Source organism: Carassius gibelio, chromosome A8, assembly GCF_023724105.1.
Source record: "Carassius gibelio isolate Cgi1373 ecotype wild population from Czech Republic chromosome A8, carGib1.2-hapl.c, whole genome shotgun sequence".
NCBI lineage: Eukaryota > Metazoa > Chordata > Actinopteri > Cypriniformes > Cyprinidae > Carassius > Carassius gibelio.
Window position 1 is genome coordinate 7,107,765 of NC_068378.1, and position 16,802 is coordinate 7,124,566.

The window sequence follows — 16,802 nt, forward strand, 5'->3', positions numbered from 1 at the left end:
CGAGTGGAGGAGGCCAGACGAGGGGAGGAAATACCAGTCAAATGTCCGGCAGGTCGGTTGTTCATGACAGCAGGGCTACGCCCTGAGGTCTTTCAGTGGGATCATGAGTCTAGGATCACCTGTCGCCAACGATTTTGGTGGCCCTCTATGGGCCAGGATGACAGGCAGTTTGTATTAGCTTGCTCCGTTTGTCCCCAAAACAAGGTCTCTAACTGTCCCTCCATTGGTCTACTTCAACTCCTGCCCATTCCTTCTCATCCCTGGTCACATAATGCCTTAGATTTAATCTCTGGTTTACTCCTTTCGAGAGGTTACACTGTTATTCTCACAGTGGTCGATTGATAATCTAAGATGGTTCATTTTGTGCCCTTACCCAAATTCCCCTCTACGAAGGAGACAGCTCATGAAAAACAGGGTGCACCCGACCAAGAGAGGGAGCCAACTTGAGCCATATCGCAACCGGATTAAGGACCTTGGTAATCTTCGTCATCATGGTAGGAGTTTCCAATACCAGGTGGACTGGGAGGGCTACGGTCTGGAGGAGAGGAGTTGGGTATCGCCTCGGGATATTCTGGATTGGTCGCTGATTGATGACTTCTGCTGGAGACATGGTAAGCCCCTCCCTTAAGTCGCCTGGTGGCGCTCCTTGGTGGAGGGGGTACGGTCATGATTTCGGTGGGGTCTGAGGCTTTTTGTTGTCCTGGAGCACATGGCTTTCTGTTTTGGTGGCTCTCAGGTGTGTTCTCTGCCCCTCTTGTTATCTCTGTTAACGTGTTCTCCCTCACCGACACCCTTTTTGGCACTGATTATCCACCTATTCAATGGTTTAATTTGGTAGCTGCGAATGGTTTAGTTATTCCATATATTGGGTACACTGAGGTGGATTTAATTATATGCGGCAAAGTAATAACAAAAAGGGGAGTGCTTATTGTCAAAGACTTGAATGGGTCATCATATCCAGGATTTATTGAAATTAATGTAATTAAAGACTATGGGAGGATTGTGCTGACACAGTCTGTAGATGGTTGTTTAGGGGTAGAAAGTGAAGTACAAGTTAAGGTGTGAACCAAATGCTTGCTGGATCCGAGGACGGATAAGTGCTATTTACTGGCCACAGGGAAAACAAAAAATAATACCAGCACAGTCAGAGGTGGTGATTGAGGCATCCACACATGTTCGGCCTGATAGAAAGGATTGTGTGGGCTTGGTAGAACCATGTCAAAATGATGTATTGTCGGGTCAGTTATTGGTAGCCTGAACATTGAACGCAGTCTCTAATGTTAGAGTTATGGAATACACCTTCCTCCAGTTTCAGTGACGCTTTTTCAGCGTTGTCAGCTAGGTCAGATTTCTGATGTTGAGTTGAGTCCATCAAGGTCGCAGGGAAATGTAGAGTTAAGCCTTGTGCCTTGTGTCTCATTGGGGGAAAAAGACAAACACCTGTGCTGTATTTCTAAGGCAATCAATAAAGGTATGTTGTTAGAGGGGAATTTTGTATGCGAGTGCTGCTGAGCATCTTGCCGAGGTTACTGTGCCGAGACGTGGTTTAGATTTTTTTCTGGGACGTGTGCGAAGCGATTGGGAGGGATAGTTTATAGTCTTGGGTTCCCCTAACTAAAGCCCATTAACTGTGTCAGGAACCAGTCAAGTTCTAATCGCCCACACATGTTCACTATCAGCGACCTCATCAAAAGGACTATAAATCACTCACCACAGCCCCAGTTCAGGGTCAAGCCTCCAACAGGAACGGACCATCGAATGCTATCTTGCTATCATCCGATAGCACCACAGATCCTTTGACATAAAGTATACTTACCTTTTAAACACTAACCTCTGTGTCATTATTCTACTCTCTCCAGGATTCCTGAGCACTGCCCTGTGGCCTGAAATCCAGCGATTCCCCGAGTCTCCTGTGTTTGCCTGATATCCTCCGGTTCTTAGAGTGATCTGTGAAAGAGAAAAGGGTTAGCGAACTGTGATTGAGTGGCATTGACAACTCTGTAAACGACTTACTCACCTTCCTTCACTTCGCACTGTGTGATCTGCAACGAACCTGCACCTGAAAAACACTGTCTACTTACCCGACTCTCACTATCTTGTAAATAAAGAACTGTGCTTGGATTCAGTTACCTCTGGCTCTCGTCTATGTCCTGACAGAAGACTTGACGCAAACCACTATGAATCCAACACAGCGCAAAGACAGTGCTTCCGCAAACCCCGCCCCCACGCTGGTGTATGTCACGGACACCGTCTCTCGACCAGCGCTCTTCTCAGGCCGGGCGGGACATTGCAATAGGTTTCTGCTACAATGTTCACTCGCTCTCGAACAACACGCTCCCCAATATCCCATGGAAAGATCCAAGATTTCATTTATCATCTGGAGCCGCATTAAGATAGGCTGAAATGCTATGGTTTCAAGATACTGCGATCACCTCTTCATTACAAAATTTCATTATCCATTTTAGAGAAGTGTTTGGGGATCCGGTAGATGACTCTTCTGACAGCAACCAACAAATACATCAAGAGGCTCTGGTCCCGTCCATAGATCTTCCTATGATATATCCCCGGTTAGGCCCATGGTGGGCTCCCGATCCCCAGTTAAGCACAGAAGAGGCTCCCAATCTCCTGTTAGGCCCCAAAGAGGCTCCCGATCTCCCATTAGGCCCCAAAGAGGCTCCCGATCTCCCGTCAGGCCCTGAAGAGGCTTCCCTTCCACCAACTCAGTATTGCGCGAAGTCCTCTGCTGCACTTTGGCCCTCCAGACCCATGTCTCCACCTCAGCCTGTCAGCTGGCACTGCACTGGCTCTGCATCCCTTTGGCTCCACTGAGGCCCATCTGCCCAAGGATCTCTGGGATCCTCTGGGCTCCCTCGTCCATCCAGACAAACCTCGTTCGGTCGTCACTCAGTTTCCACCATGGACTTCTAATGTCAGGAACCAGTTAAGCCTGAATTTGGGATTTTCCTTAGTTGTCAGTTATAATCAAAATAAAAAGAAATAAACATTTGAAATATATCAGTCTGTGTGTAATGAATTCATATAATATACAAGTTTCACTTTTTGAATGGAATTAGTAAAATAAATCAACTTTTTGATGATATTATAGTTATATGACCAGCACTTGTACATTGCACCTGTTCAAACAGCAATGACCCAGGAGGCTGGGGAAATTCATTCTAATGTTCATTCCCAACTGCCTTTCAAAGATAGAATGCTGAACTCCTCTTCCATGCTCTTTTGCCATTCTTTTTTTTTGTTCTTTCAAAGATCAATAAATTGTACTCATCACACTTTCTATTATTTTATGTTATTCTGTCTGTTTTGTTCTCTGTTTCTAAAATGAGCTTTTGTTAGGTCAAGCCATGTGATATAATTTTGGATTAAAAATGTGAAATTATGGAACTCATATCTCTCTCTCTCTCTCTCTCTCTCTCTCTCTCTCTCTCTCATATACAGACCCAAGACTTTGCAAAGGATCCTCATTGTGTGCTTTGAGACAATGGTTAGTGGTCTAAGCAGTGACTGTGTTTTTGTTTATTGCTCTTTATTGATGAATAGTTCCATTAAGTGTTAAGTATTGGCTTGAATGCATTCAAAAATGCTTAATTTTAGTGGTTTACATAAAGTGTTGAGGTTCAGCATTGTGTTATAATGAACTATGTATTTGGGTTTACAAATGTATTTGCTACTTTTTAAAGCAAGAACAAGAGAAAATGAGATTTGTTTGTGATTAATCTGAGCCTATGTGTAACATTTTTATGTGACCGGGAGTCACAGTGTATATCCTTGGTCTGAGTCTTTTTAGTTGAAATTTAGCAGTTCATGGAACATTAAATGTTGAGGTTTAGGGCCCTATCTTGCCCCGACGCAGCGCAAAGCCAAACACAAGTGTCTTTGCTATTTTAAGACAGACGTAGTTGTTATTTTCCATCCAGCGACCACAGATGTCAGCAATGAACATGATATACAATATATTTCTGTGGTTGGTCTGATCCATGTGTGCCGACATTTGTAAGTATTTACCTTTCAGTGTTTGTATTACAATTAAAATGGATTATTCCTGTTCTTGTATCAACTCAAGCTAGAATATGTCTATAACAATCAGTGGTACACGTTACTATGCTAAAATTAATTAAAATATTTAATGGAGATCAAATAAATGGTAATTTAACAGGAAAATAATGGTAACACTGCTGCCAGTTGTTTCCTGTTTTTTTTTTTCTGATTCACAGTAAATTCCTGTTGAAAAACATTACGGGGAGTGCACTGTAAAAAAAAAAAAAAAAACATTAACAGGAATTAACTGTTAAAATAACAGGAAAATAATGGTAACCCTGCTGCCAGTAATTTCCTGTTAATTTACAGGAACATAATTAAGTGTAATTTGTTATTGGTCAAACGCATAGAAAAGGAAATCACTCTTTCCCTTTATTCAGTGACAGATTAGAATTGTTTCCAGATTTCTGACTTGCCTTGATTTTGTCAAGTAAATAGCAGCTTTAATTTTCTTCTCCACTTCTTGTGTTGACTCCATTTCTACTACACACCACCGTTCCCTGCGGGCCTCCCGCCAAATTTTCTGACCGCCCACTCCCGCTATTACGGCCAGGCTGATGAACTCTTTCCTGTTCTTTCTCATTCTTGATTTTTTCCATTACCTTTTCTCTTCCAAACTTTTTTTCAAAAGTACAAACTAATATGTACTTTTAAGGTGCTATATGAACTCTTTAGGTACAAAGGTATGCCTTTTGAAAGGGTACCGCCCCAGTGACAGCTTTTGCACGGTATGAGTTGTCTATTTCTTGCATTTCTAAGTGATGTTAAGGAAAAATATGCTTTACGTCTCCTTTGTCAGACATCACAGTCACACCTTCGGTCAAATGTACTGTATATGTACTATAATGAATGAATAGTTTGAATTATCACACATGCATTAGAACACTTCCCAGCAAACGCAAAACTTTTCACAACATTGTATTTTGGTAGCAACTGGCTAATGTTCCAGCAACAGCATTTTAAAAGCATAAACATCACATTTGTTAATACAAAACACAGCCAGCAAACATCTATAACCGTTTGAGTTGTATTTCAGGGCAGTTCATGAAGACAAAGAAACAGGAGAGGTGCTGTGAAAACCTGAACCGAAGTCATTTCCAGTTCCACCAACCAGAGACTTCTCTTTACTTGAATATGGATGGCTAATTTATGTGTTCCCTTTCAGAATCAGATCTATGCAGATATTACTCGGGGACAAGAACACTTGATTGTTGCTAGAATAGTGTATGTACCATAATGAATGTTAATTGCACTTTAATTAAAAATACAAATTAATTCAACGTTTTTCACAACACAACAACAAACTCCAAACGTTGAAAACATTGGCCTTATAACAGCAAACAACTGTTTGGAGCTTGTTTTATAGTTTTGAGTTTCATTACTTGTCTTTAATTTGCTATTACACATTTCTTTAAGACCACCAGTGCATAATCGTCCATTATTTTTTGTGTAGATCTTCGAATGGATAGAACACCAGGATATTTTTATTTTCATCATTACTTACAAATTTCTTTGTATCTATTATTATAATTTTTTTTATCAATATAAGTGAATGGTGACAAAAGCTAACATCTCCCTTTTTGTGTTAAAGTAAGGCACATATAGTAGGTATTTATTTCTTTGTGAACTACCACATTATATCCATTTTTATTTATTATATATAATAAATACCATTAGTTACAAAATGTGTCGTTCAAATGATTCCATATAGAAATATGCTTATTTAAATCAATAATTTGGTCTGTGCACAACCCACATAACAAACAGCCTATCTGAAAATAAATAAAGTTCTGTAGCTTTAAGCGTTTTTTTGTTTGTTTGTTTTTCATCCAAAATGCTTTTCCATGAAACACTGTAACGAGGACATCTTTTGGTTCTCCTAATTCAGACAAATAAACCAATACAAATAGTAGAAAATGAAAATAATCCTAGGCACAGTGTAAGGGAAAGAGTGAACAAGAACAGAAAATAAAACATGAATAGAAAACAACAATATGCGGATTACTGCGTATCATACTACTTTTTATTAAATATATATTCAAATGTTAGGACGCTAGAAAAACTCTCTAAAACTTTTCAAAAACATGTTAAGAGTCAATTTACTCACATTTTCCTTGTTCTATCCTTCCAAATTGTCACTGGACAATTAAAAAGGATAAATCCTTTTGGTTTTCATGAAACCACTGGGATCTGACTGTTCTTCTTTCGACTCGACTGAAAATCAGTTAAATTAATGAGCAGAGACTTGCGAGAAGATTTTATGTTTCACTCCACCCTCACCAAATTCCTACCGAGTTTGCTGTTTTTTTTTTCTTTTTTTTTCTGGAAATTACACCCACTGAGCTTTACGGGAAACATTTAAAGACATGCCAGTGAAAGAAGTATTATGAATTAGAGGTAAAACTGTACAAATACAGCAAATAAACAATAATCAGATTATTTATATGCATTTAAGTAATTCTAAAACCTATCTAAAGATGACCTTTATGATACAAAACATCTGTATATCAGATATTCTAAATGTTTTGGTCAATTACAAGTACAACACATCCCTAAGCACACAGAACCACAAACACACGAAACATTGCCCCTTTGCTCTGTAGTGACATCTGTATTGATCTGCACTGTTAATTTATACAAAGCATCATCTTCATATTTACTTATCTGGGCATGTAAACAGCTGTTTATTAAGTTATCAAAGTTCTTCCGAGGCATCAAACCTAGGTTTCCTTATGAAGTGCTGCATTAACAGGACTCCATCACCCTCTACTGGAAAATAAAGTTTTCTCTCAAACTTGGTCACTCCATGTCAAATTGACAAGCATTGGCATCCAAGCTAAATCTGCCACTGATTCAAACCTTTTTTTGTTGATCTGGTCAAATTTAATAGCAGTGGATGAACTCTTGAAGAAAGTGACTATTAAGATTAACCTGAGTAACTATGCCTCATTCCAACCAAAAGACACACTTATTTACAAAGCACAGCCTAGCTTTTGAAAAAGTACTTCATATTCTTTCAGGAGAAGGCCAAAGGCATTACAGACAGTTAAGATCAGGTCATTGTGGTCTCAGGGACTCATTCTCTGGACAGAGATCGAAAGATGTGTGAGATCTTTTATTCTTCATAACCCGTAAGGCTGGGAAGCGGTTCACCAGCAGCTCACAAACCACCAAATGCTTCTGTTCAGCAGCCTGTGTGCACATACAATCACAGACACACTCAGAAACTGCCATCAAATAACATGCAACTTATAACAAGCTCTAAATAAAAAAGCACTTTTATCAAGAATTCATCATGTCGAGCTGTAGTACCTTATGAAGTGCTGTAGATCCATCATCATCAGCCAGACATGGATCAGCCCCACGGTCTAACAGTAACTTGAGCACACTGTGGTGTCCGCAGTAAGCCGCCCTATGAAGCGGGGTTGCCCCACCACGGGTCTGGACGTTCACACAAGCGCCGCAGTCCAGGAGTAACTCACACACTGACAGCTGACCTGCTCGACTAGCATAATGCTGCTCAAAAATAATACAAATAAATAAATATTCTCAGTACCTGTGAATAGGTTATGCAATATGAAATGATCATAATTAATACTGTTTGCATTAATGGTGAATTATAACATGAACAAACCAAAGCAGTGTAGTTTGCCCGGTCCCTCACATTTGGATCAATCCCTTTTTTGATAAATGTCCGGACTCTCTCCACATCTCCATCCATTGCAGCTGACCATATACCTACAAGCAAACAATCCACATCTTTCTAATATGCCAGTAAGAGGTGATATGATTATATACTGTATATGTGTGTGTGTGTGTGTGTGTGTGAACATGCAAGCAGTTATGTACCTCTCTCAAAGTCCATCTCCTCTAGAGTCTGATAGACGCTTGCTGTTGAGCGATGTGCACTACAGGTGCACTGATTTCCATGGGAACCCATCCGAGGTTTATTTGGTATGAACTGTATTAAGTATCACAGATACGTCCAACATGATACTTCATGTGTGTTATGGACACTAGTGACAACGCGTTCAGCTGTTATTCACATTTCGCTAGCAAGTAAATATGCCAGGTTATCAGACGAACAACTGACACTTTTGCGTTTTGTTTAATAAGGACTGATGAACAAACATCTGTTTTTGTGTGTATAAAACTGTCATTACCTGCACATGGGTTGGGGAGAGAAAGAGCGGATGTGAAGACGAGCAGCTTCTGCGCACAACAACAACAAAAACGGCCTTCAAAATAAAAGCCATGGATTTTGGTTGCGCTGGCTTAGTTTTAATTTTTTTTTTTGGGGGGGGGGGGGGGGGGGGGGTTTAATTTAAAAAAAAAATAATAATAATAATAAATATTTTTGTGAGCACATATGCCGTTTGGTTGTCCACCTTATTTTGACAGACAGAGAGAGGCAGACAGACAGAAAACCTGAATAAAATGTTTCCTGTTCTCTCTAAAATAATTCTAGACATAACAAGACTTCAAGGAAATATTCTGTTAAGAATAGCTTAAGCTCTGTTAGCAGCATGCCGTTGATTACCACAGGAAATAGTTCCTCTGAAGTTATTTTATTTATTTATTTTTTGATCAGAAATACAGCAAAAGTAGAAATATTGCGAAATATCTTTACTATTTAAAATAACTGCTTTCTGTTTGTATATATATTCTAGAATGTATTTTATTCCTGTGATTAAAGCTGAATTTTCAGCATGATTACTCAAGTCTTCAGTCACATGATCCTTCAGAAATCATTTTAACTTAATATTCTGAATTGCTACTCAACAAAACATTTATTATTATTAATAATAATATGTAAAACAGTTGAGTACTTTTTTCAGTATTCTTTCAATCATTCCAATAGGATGTATATCCAAAAGAATAAAAACAGACAACAGGAGTTTGATTATAACAGTCTATTTATGGAAACACATTTCCGTAATAGAGTGCAACAAAGTTTGGTAAAGAGGGAATAGGAAGATCATCCCCTCCACCACTTACATAAATACAGGCTGATACATAAATAAATAGCTAGCACCCTTTCCACAAGGGTCTGATATACATAGACAATCACACTTCAAGTGCCAAAGTCTATTTTGATTGCCTTCGTTAAACAGGATTGATAGAGTACCTACAGTACAATAACATTTGTAAATGAAAATAACAGCATGTTGTATTACAAATAACTCTGAGCCACTGACAGAAATCTCTGACCGGGATGGTTAGGTTTTGATTTTTTTTTTTTTTAACCATGCAACAAATAATCCAGGTCAGTTGATATTATAATGCAATAACTGAGCAGCACTTAGACCTAAGTTGCATTTCATAAATGTGCTACTTTGTCAGTCTTACAAACATCATTTTTGGATATGAATGTACAAGTCCTAATTTAGTGCTTTATATGTTCAAAATGTTAACAAAAAGTGAAACGATATTGATGAACAAACATAATATCATGACAAACATTAAATAAGGAAGCACTGGATTTGATAGTGATATGATAAACATCACAAACATTTTTGGGTGTGGGTTGGTCACTTCAAAATGTCACTTCATCAATGAAAGAAAGAAAATATGGGCAAAATAAGAAATCTGAAAAATGAAACATTTACACATTCCATATAGTGATATTAAAAACCAGCATATTGGCACCACTGGTTAATTATTGTGCATATTAACATATGGCTAAGTGTTATTACACAGTTATTAAAGAATTAACAGGTGTTGCAAAAAATGCAGTAAAACATGGTTTGCATTTGGTTGAAATCTTTGCATGACTGCATGGTTTCAAAAGCTAAAAATAACTTATGAAATGAACTAGAACGGGTTGTAAGGGAGGTAGATTAAACAACCAATGGCAAATCAGAAATCAAAACAATGAATTTGGTTTACATGTAAATGTGAAAACAGAATATGTAAGAGCCATATGCTTATGTTGCATATTTGAAACCAGGCCTGTCAGTTACATGAGATGTTTAAGGTATTTTTCATATAAAAAGCTACTATTATGAGTTTGTTTCGCCTGTAGTAAGTTGTGCAGCAATAAGCCTTATCATAAACCACCTACAATTGATTGATAAATCTAAAATACTACAGATATATTTGGTTGAATATTCGATTGACTGAAATGTTGACTTCATTATTTGAGACAAACACAAAATGAAACGTATACATTCGGTAAAACTGAACAGTTCAAAAGCAACAAGTTTGGTTTGACAAATGGCATTTTCCAATATTTGGATTCTCTACACTAAGCTTTTGCTATTTTTGGCCGTGACTACAGACCCTGGATGTGCACTAGTGCATGAGAGTAAAGCTCAAAGGCAAACCAAGTGCTAATATTGCATACGGTTTCACAAGAGCGTGAAACGAAAAGTGGGGGTCTGGGAAACGGAGAGCTGTGAATAGCTGGCTGGTGAGGTGGCCGGGCAGGGAGAAATCGAATTGGCTATCTCACACTTTGGGACATGTGCAGTGGAGTCAGCATCTCTTCAAAGATGGCTCCTTTCACATTTGAACCACGCAGGTTGGCTTCCTGTAGATCGCAGCCTGAGAGATCGCAGTTCTGCACACACATGAAAGAAAACATTTGTTATTTTCTTAGGGTTATAATATCAGGAACGTGGCTAGATCTGTGGATAGGTCTCACCTCGAGATCTGTGCCGGCTAATGTAGCACCACGCAGGTTACAGTTCTTCAGCTTAGCGTTCTTCAGCGTGGCCACACGCAGGTTTATACCAGTCATCTGACTGCCCTCCATGTCAACTCCTTTCAGATTAGCCCCTAAAGTGCACAGAGTATACACGAATTAACCAACTGCAAAACAAAAACCATGATAATGCAACATTAATGTGGCATCATTTTCATGAGCAGCGAGTAGCGTTGTCACAATAGCACAATGTCAGTAGTCAGTACAAATACCAGTAAAATTCCACAGTTCTCTATTCCAATTTCGGTATACTATAAAAAAAAAAAACCGTTACAATTTTAATATTTTTTCATTTAACAATTTGGCAAAAAAACGGTTAATTATATAATTATAAGTAAATAATATGTTACATTATCATGTAGCCTTCAAGTATTGTTCAATTATGCAGACATTGCATTAAAAAGATCAAATTAAAGTAAATCTATTTTGATTTAGATCAGATTTTTTTTTCATTGCTATAGTCATTTCTCTGTCAAACATCACAATTTCAGATTCAGTCCCACATTTTTAAATGGCTAGCTCTCCTGAGGCTTTCCAGCGTGTGCTTAACAGTACGAAAAATGCAACTTTTATTCAAATTATGATTGGGTTATGATTATATATTATTCAAATTAGGATTACTGAGTGGGCGGAGCTAAAGAGCTGGTTTTGCTCGCTGTGACTCTCTGATTGGTCATGGGACTCTTCTACAGAATCATGGGTCGTGTAGTTTTTGATGTAGTTCATGATGGCTTCAACAAAAGCATATACCATCAATTAGCAACCTCGGAGCTCACAGTAGGTCTGTCGTTAATGGTATCTGGTGTATTGAGTGGATTCGGACTTTAAAGCCTCTGACTGGCTGTTGCGTCCACTCGCTCAACAAACAAGCCTGTGATTGGCTGCATTACTCAAAGTTGTAAAAATTTGTTGTTAATAGAAACTATTGACGCTCTTCAGAGATAGCTTAGCCGCTACGGAATCAGGCCTGTTCTTGGTACTACCAGTATTGCAAAAGCCTGGTATTGTTACGTTTTTACATTTTAAGTATCGACATGGTATCAGTACTTTTGACACATCGCTGGCAATGACTAATGTATGTCATTTTATTTCTAATGCTAAACAATGGCTTCTGTGTGCAGTTTTACCTTCTAGATTGGCCTTTAGCCCAGAGGGATCCTCAAAGTTACATCCTTTCAGTGACGCTCCCTCCGCATTAGAGCAGAGCATCTTCACGCCCTGAAGATTAGCACCCTGGAGAACAGGCAAGGCTTTATATCAGTACAAAAGGATTAAAACCAGAAGAAGAGATTCAAAAAAAAGTTTTGATCAGCTCACATCCAGGTTGGCTCCAGATAAGTCCGCTCTCTCCAGGTTTGAGCAGCACAGGTTTGCATAGGTCAGATTGCAGCGGCTCAGATTTGCCATCTTAAAATTGATATATCGCAAATCCAGCCGAGAAAGGTCCGCTCCACTGAAATTAAGACCCTGAGAGGGAAAGAGGAAAAAAGACACCTTAATGCCAACATCAAACTGACTAAAACACACGTCTGAAGAATTCCAGAACAAATGTCTTCTACCTGACAGCGTAGCTCTGCTTTGGTTGGTGTAGCTAGCAGAAACCGAATAAATTCTTTCCGGGAGAGTGGAGAGTGGTCTTCAGGTGGATGAGAATTCTGCATGTCATGAAAAATAAAATAATAAAAATATTAATAAAATGAATAAATATATGCTTATACAGAACCTTGCTTGGAGTCATTAAGATATTTTATTGATCAAATGGAAAATTAAAGAAATTTCTAATAAATTAATGCTTCTTTTTTACCTTCGATTTATCAAAGAGTCATGGAAAAAATATCAACTTGATTAACTCAATATTATGCAGCACAAGTTTTCAACATTGACAATCATAAGAAATAATTTTGGAAATTCAGCAAATCAGCATATTAGAATGATTTCTTAAGAATCATGTGACACTAGACATGTTTCGATCCATAGTTGCTAATTTAACTTAAGCGCAAGATTGGAATATCGCCTAAAACATTTGCGAATAAGCAGAGTTTTCAATCATCAGTTCCTCATAAACTGGCATTAAAGAGGCTACCACTAAGAAAAGTCGAAGCGATTGAATATAATAATTTTAACTTAGAAGAAGTTATTTGCGCCTCAGAGCGAGCAGAGGGAACACAATAAAAGTGTTAATTGCTTTCGGAATGGGATGCTGCAGTTTGTGAGCACAGTCGTGAAAGACAATTAGACAGAAATACTTTAATGACAGACTTTGATCGGGCTTTTAAGAATGACCAAAACAACATTTCACATGCTGTGCGTCAAGATCAGTCCACTTCTTAGTCGGGCCGTTTTTTATGCACAATTAGTCCCGCTAACCCTTTTTCGCACAAGTACAAAAAAAACACCTCAAGCAAGCATAACTTTTCGAACTTTCACTCATTTCTGATGCTATACTTCAAAATGCACACAAAAACAGGTTGATGGAAACATACTGTAGCTAGTGAAGACTGGAGTAATGATGCGGAAAATTCAGTTCTGCGATCACAAACAATATGCTAAAACATATAAAAAATACAAAACAGCTATTTTAAATGGTAATTATATTACACAATATTACTGTTTTTTTACTGTATTTTTGATAGCCTTGGTGAGCATGTCTTAAAAAGCTGACTGACACAAAGCTTTTATTTACACTCTACGTAAGAAACACTTTATTTATAAACACAAACACTTCTATTCGATTACCTTAATGGCCACTTCTAGCTGTTCAGCCATTTGTTCTATTCCAAAGAATCGAGCTTCTTCCAGTACTCCTGCAAAACGTAAAAAAATAAATATTACAATAACTTTAGAATGAAACTGACGTGGGATATGGACACACTCATACGTTATTATTATTTATATAAAATAGGAGCATTTTATCATATTACTATTGCTGCTGCATTATAAAAAAAATGACCTTGAACTGCAGTGATTTACCAAGTGTAGTCTTATTGCATCAATCTTCACCTCAGGCTCAAATGTACAGCATATCTAACATACTAACTTTAATATCTAATGTACATCTAATAAACTAGATGGGAACTATCGAGATTGCCTTTGGTAACATTCAGACGTCACTCACCGAGTAAGTTTATTCCTTCATTGACAATGATCTGGCCGTGCCTCAGGTAATTCAGGATGGGCTCGAAGTACTCTGGGCTGCGATCAATGAGGTAAGCCCCTCGCTCATCTTGCTTATTACCCCATACATCTACAGATCAAGAAAGAACTCTGATTCACAACCTGATGAACTAGCCTAACAAACACTGCTTAGAGCAGTCAGTGAGTGAACGTGAACTCATCTTACCCTTCTCTCTAAACATGTGTGCCAGCATGCTGTCAGGCTCCTTACTCACAAGAGTACTCCTTAAATAAGAAGAAACCACAGATCAGACTTGATTAGTCACATCGCAAGGACACCGCCCTAAGCATCTGCAGACTAGTGTTATCTTATTATTTAGTATTCATATTTTGAATTAGCTTTTCTTTGAATTTATTTAGCATTAATTTTTTTTATTTCAATTTATTTTAGAACTTAAACTTATTTATTTGCATTTTTGTTTTATTCATTTTCTTATTTATTAAGTGTTTGAATCATTATTTCATCTTTATTTCAATTAACAAAAGGTGACATGCACACCAGAGACTAGATTTTATGTTAGAATTCTATATTATTATGCTCAATCTATATTATTGTGCCAAACATATACATACACACACACACACACACACACACACACACATATATATATATATATATATATATATATATATATATATATATATATATATATATATATTAATTGGTATATTGTTGTCACATATTTTGCTAATTTTCCCATGGTTAAGACAGTTTCTTTCTTGCCTAAAAACACCTTAACCATTTTCAAATCACAGCCTTTCATGCATGCCTTTTGCTTTATTTCCTCTCTCTTATATTTTAGATTATATATTAAGAATAATTATAATGAAAGATTAGAACTTGATATTTTGAACTTGATAGGAATTTTAAGCCAATAAGACAGCAAACCCTTGATGCATGTGTTTGTTTACCTAGTGGTTGTAAAAAGCCGCCCACCAATATTCAGCTTCAGCCAATCGGTGTGCGACCCTGAGATGTCTTCTGACGTTTTCCCATCACTCTGAGGGTCTAAAACACAAACACATTCATTGTTTTACACACTGACCTAAGCACACTTCCCATTTCACTGAACAATGAAAATATATTTTCAAGCTTTTAAGAAAGGCATCTTTGTTATTTGTTTGTGTTCCCTGGAAATCTCATGTCCCAATCTTTTAAATGGAATAAAGCAGAAAACAAAACGATGTTGACTCACTGATGAAAGCATCTCCTTCTGACACATACAGCACATCATCATCTCTGTGGGATATATACACAATTCAGTTCATCTAGCATATTACCTCTCATTTGCTTAACTCACTCAAGAATCAAGTACAAGGCTCACTTTAATCATTAAACTCAAAGCAAGTCAAACTGAGAAAAGCAATGCAATGCCAATGCTAGGCACCTGATGAGGGCAATGTCATCTAGGAGACCACCTTTCCCATTATATAGGTTACAAGCCCTGATTCCCAATTTATTGCTGGCGACTGTCAAAAGATCAGACAGAGTCCCATAAACAGCTACAACCTGCAAAAGAAACAAAAACAAATGCATGATCAAGCTATTAAAATTGTAATGCTTGCAATAATTACAATCACTTTTATTATAGTAATTATTACAAGCTTTATGCATTGATAACGTGTGGAGTGAATAAAATAACTTCTATTTTTCACTATTACTAGGCATTTAAAAAATATTACAATTAGAAAAATAAATTATATATATATATATATATATATATATATATATATATATATATATATATATATATATATATATATATATATAGTTGTTGTTGGTAGTGTCATCACAATACAGAAAATGCAATTTCGGCGTATAATAAACAGTGACGTTAAAATAACAGTAAAGCGAGCTCTTATGGCCTTACTCATATTCGTCAGGAGTAACATGATAACTGATTTTTTTTTAGACTGTCATCCCATCTAACAGATTTCTGTATCTTTACTACATAAAGTGAGATGTAGTAACAGAAGGTTTGATGCATTAACAGCTCATCACTGTCCCCTCAACACTTTCTGGAGTCACAGGCTAAACGTGAACTGCGTGTGTTCACTCACCTTGCCATTTTTGGAGGTTCCGTTGACAAAAAGCGTCACCCTTCGCATGCTTTGTTCACACTAATTTAACGTATTAACTGTACAAATATTAATAAATTAATATATCGCTAAATTATCTATGTATTAAACTAATACCTACGTGAGAGCCAAACTAGCTACATGGTAGCAAGATAACGAAGCGGCTATCCAATCAAAACGGGGATACTATTGTCGAACTCGACGATCGACCAATCACAGGACGCGTTTCATAGACTGGGCCCGCGGCTCGGACCAATCGGACACAATTGTGGCTGGACTCTTTAATGAAAAACTTGCCTGGTGAGAATGGAATTTTGACGCAAGGGAAATGATTACCTCAGTGACTGTGGGCCGCTGTAGTCAAAACTACTCATACATTATATAGCCGTATTTGAACTGTGGAAGTCCCAGCCTGTGACAAACTGTCAAGCCGAAGTAGTGTTACAAATCCCACATCTATAATTCTGCCATTTATATATTATATTTAAGTCTCTAAAAATAATAAATAAATAAATACAAATGCAAAAGATTATTATACTTTTGTGCATATGGAATATTATGGTTTCAAACGACATGTAAATTGAGCCTTTTTTTCTACACTAGGGGGCAGAGTAAACATATTTTTGGCTTACTCTTAAAAAAAACAATAACTGAAATAATAATAATAATAAATTCCTATTTGTTTCACATGACTCTGAAATTCCTCCCAAAATTAGTATTAATATAGTTAATATTAGGCTAAATATGTATTATTAGTGTTTTTTATTAATTTCTCTAGTTTACAGAA

The 16,802-nt window shown here is 37.3% G+C and overlaps 3 protein-coding genes across 7 annotated transcripts in view; all 3 read right to left on the reverse strand.

Annotated features, from left to right (window-relative positions):
* LOC128018282 (fibroblast growth factor receptor 1-A) overlaps positions 1-6,305 on the reverse strand; it is an 88,987-nt gene extending 82,682 nt beyond the window's left edge. For all 4 annotated transcript variants that reach the window (XM_052603702.1, XM_052603703.1, XM_052603701.1 and 1 more), the window contains exon 1: positions 6,164-6,305. The gene's annotated coding sequence lies outside the window, so the exon portion shown is untranslated. The remainder of the gene's footprint in view (positions 1-6,163) is intronic.
* The window catches only part of ankrd39 (ankyrin repeat domain 39), a 51,303-nt gene extending 43,015 nt beyond the window's left edge, over positions 1-8,288 (reverse strand). Inside the window, exons 1-5 of one of the 2 annotated variants that reach the window (XM_052603704.1) lie at positions 8,220-8,288; positions 7,906-8,017; positions 7,691-7,794; positions 7,369-7,572; positions 6,058-7,248 (exon numbers count right to left, since the gene is read on the reverse strand). In XM_052603704.1, the coding sequence (XP_052459664.1) occupies positions 7,114-7,248; positions 7,369-7,572; positions 7,691-7,794; positions 7,906-7,996 (534 nt within the window). In that variant the 5' untranslated portion in view covers positions 7,997-8,017; positions 8,220-8,288 and the 3' untranslated portion in view covers positions 6,058-7,113. The other variant, XR_008184802.1, reaches the window with a different exon arrangement.
* A 666-nt stretch (positions 8,289-8,954) lies between these two features.
* Positions 8,955-16,186, reverse strand: LOC128018285 (BTB/POZ domain-containing protein KCTD9). The gene is made up of 12 exons (XM_052603705.1): positions 15,998-16,186; positions 15,325-15,446; positions 15,133-15,176; positions 14,849-14,945; positions 14,103-14,161; positions 13,878-14,006; positions 13,499-13,566; positions 12,322-12,417; positions 12,080-12,229; positions 11,890-11,995; positions 10,703-10,836; positions 8,955-10,618 (listed from the first exon to the last, which is right to left on the reverse strand). Exons 1-12 carry the CDS (start codon positions 16,043-16,045, stop codon positions 10,502-10,504), a joined length of 1,170 nt encoding a protein of 389 aa, XP_052459665.1. The 5' UTR covers positions 16,046-16,186; the 3' UTR covers positions 8,955-10,501.
* Between the last annotated feature and the right edge of the window lie 616 nt (positions 16,187-16,802).

Bases quoted from the DNA above. Each gene is read 5' to 3' on its own strand.
- LOC128018285 (XM_052603705.1), bottom strand. From the start codon at position 16,045: ATGCGAAGGGTGACGCTTTTTGTCAACGGAACCTCCAAAAATGGCAAG. The intron at 14,007-14,102 runs GTAAGATGAGTT...CTTGATCTGTAG, and splicing joins ACACATGTTTAGAGAGAAGG to ATGTATGGGGTAATAAGCAA. The intron at 10,619-10,702 runs GTGAGACCTATC...ATGTGTGTGCAG, and splicing joins TAGCCGGCACAGATCTCGAG to AACTGCGATCTCTCAGGCTG.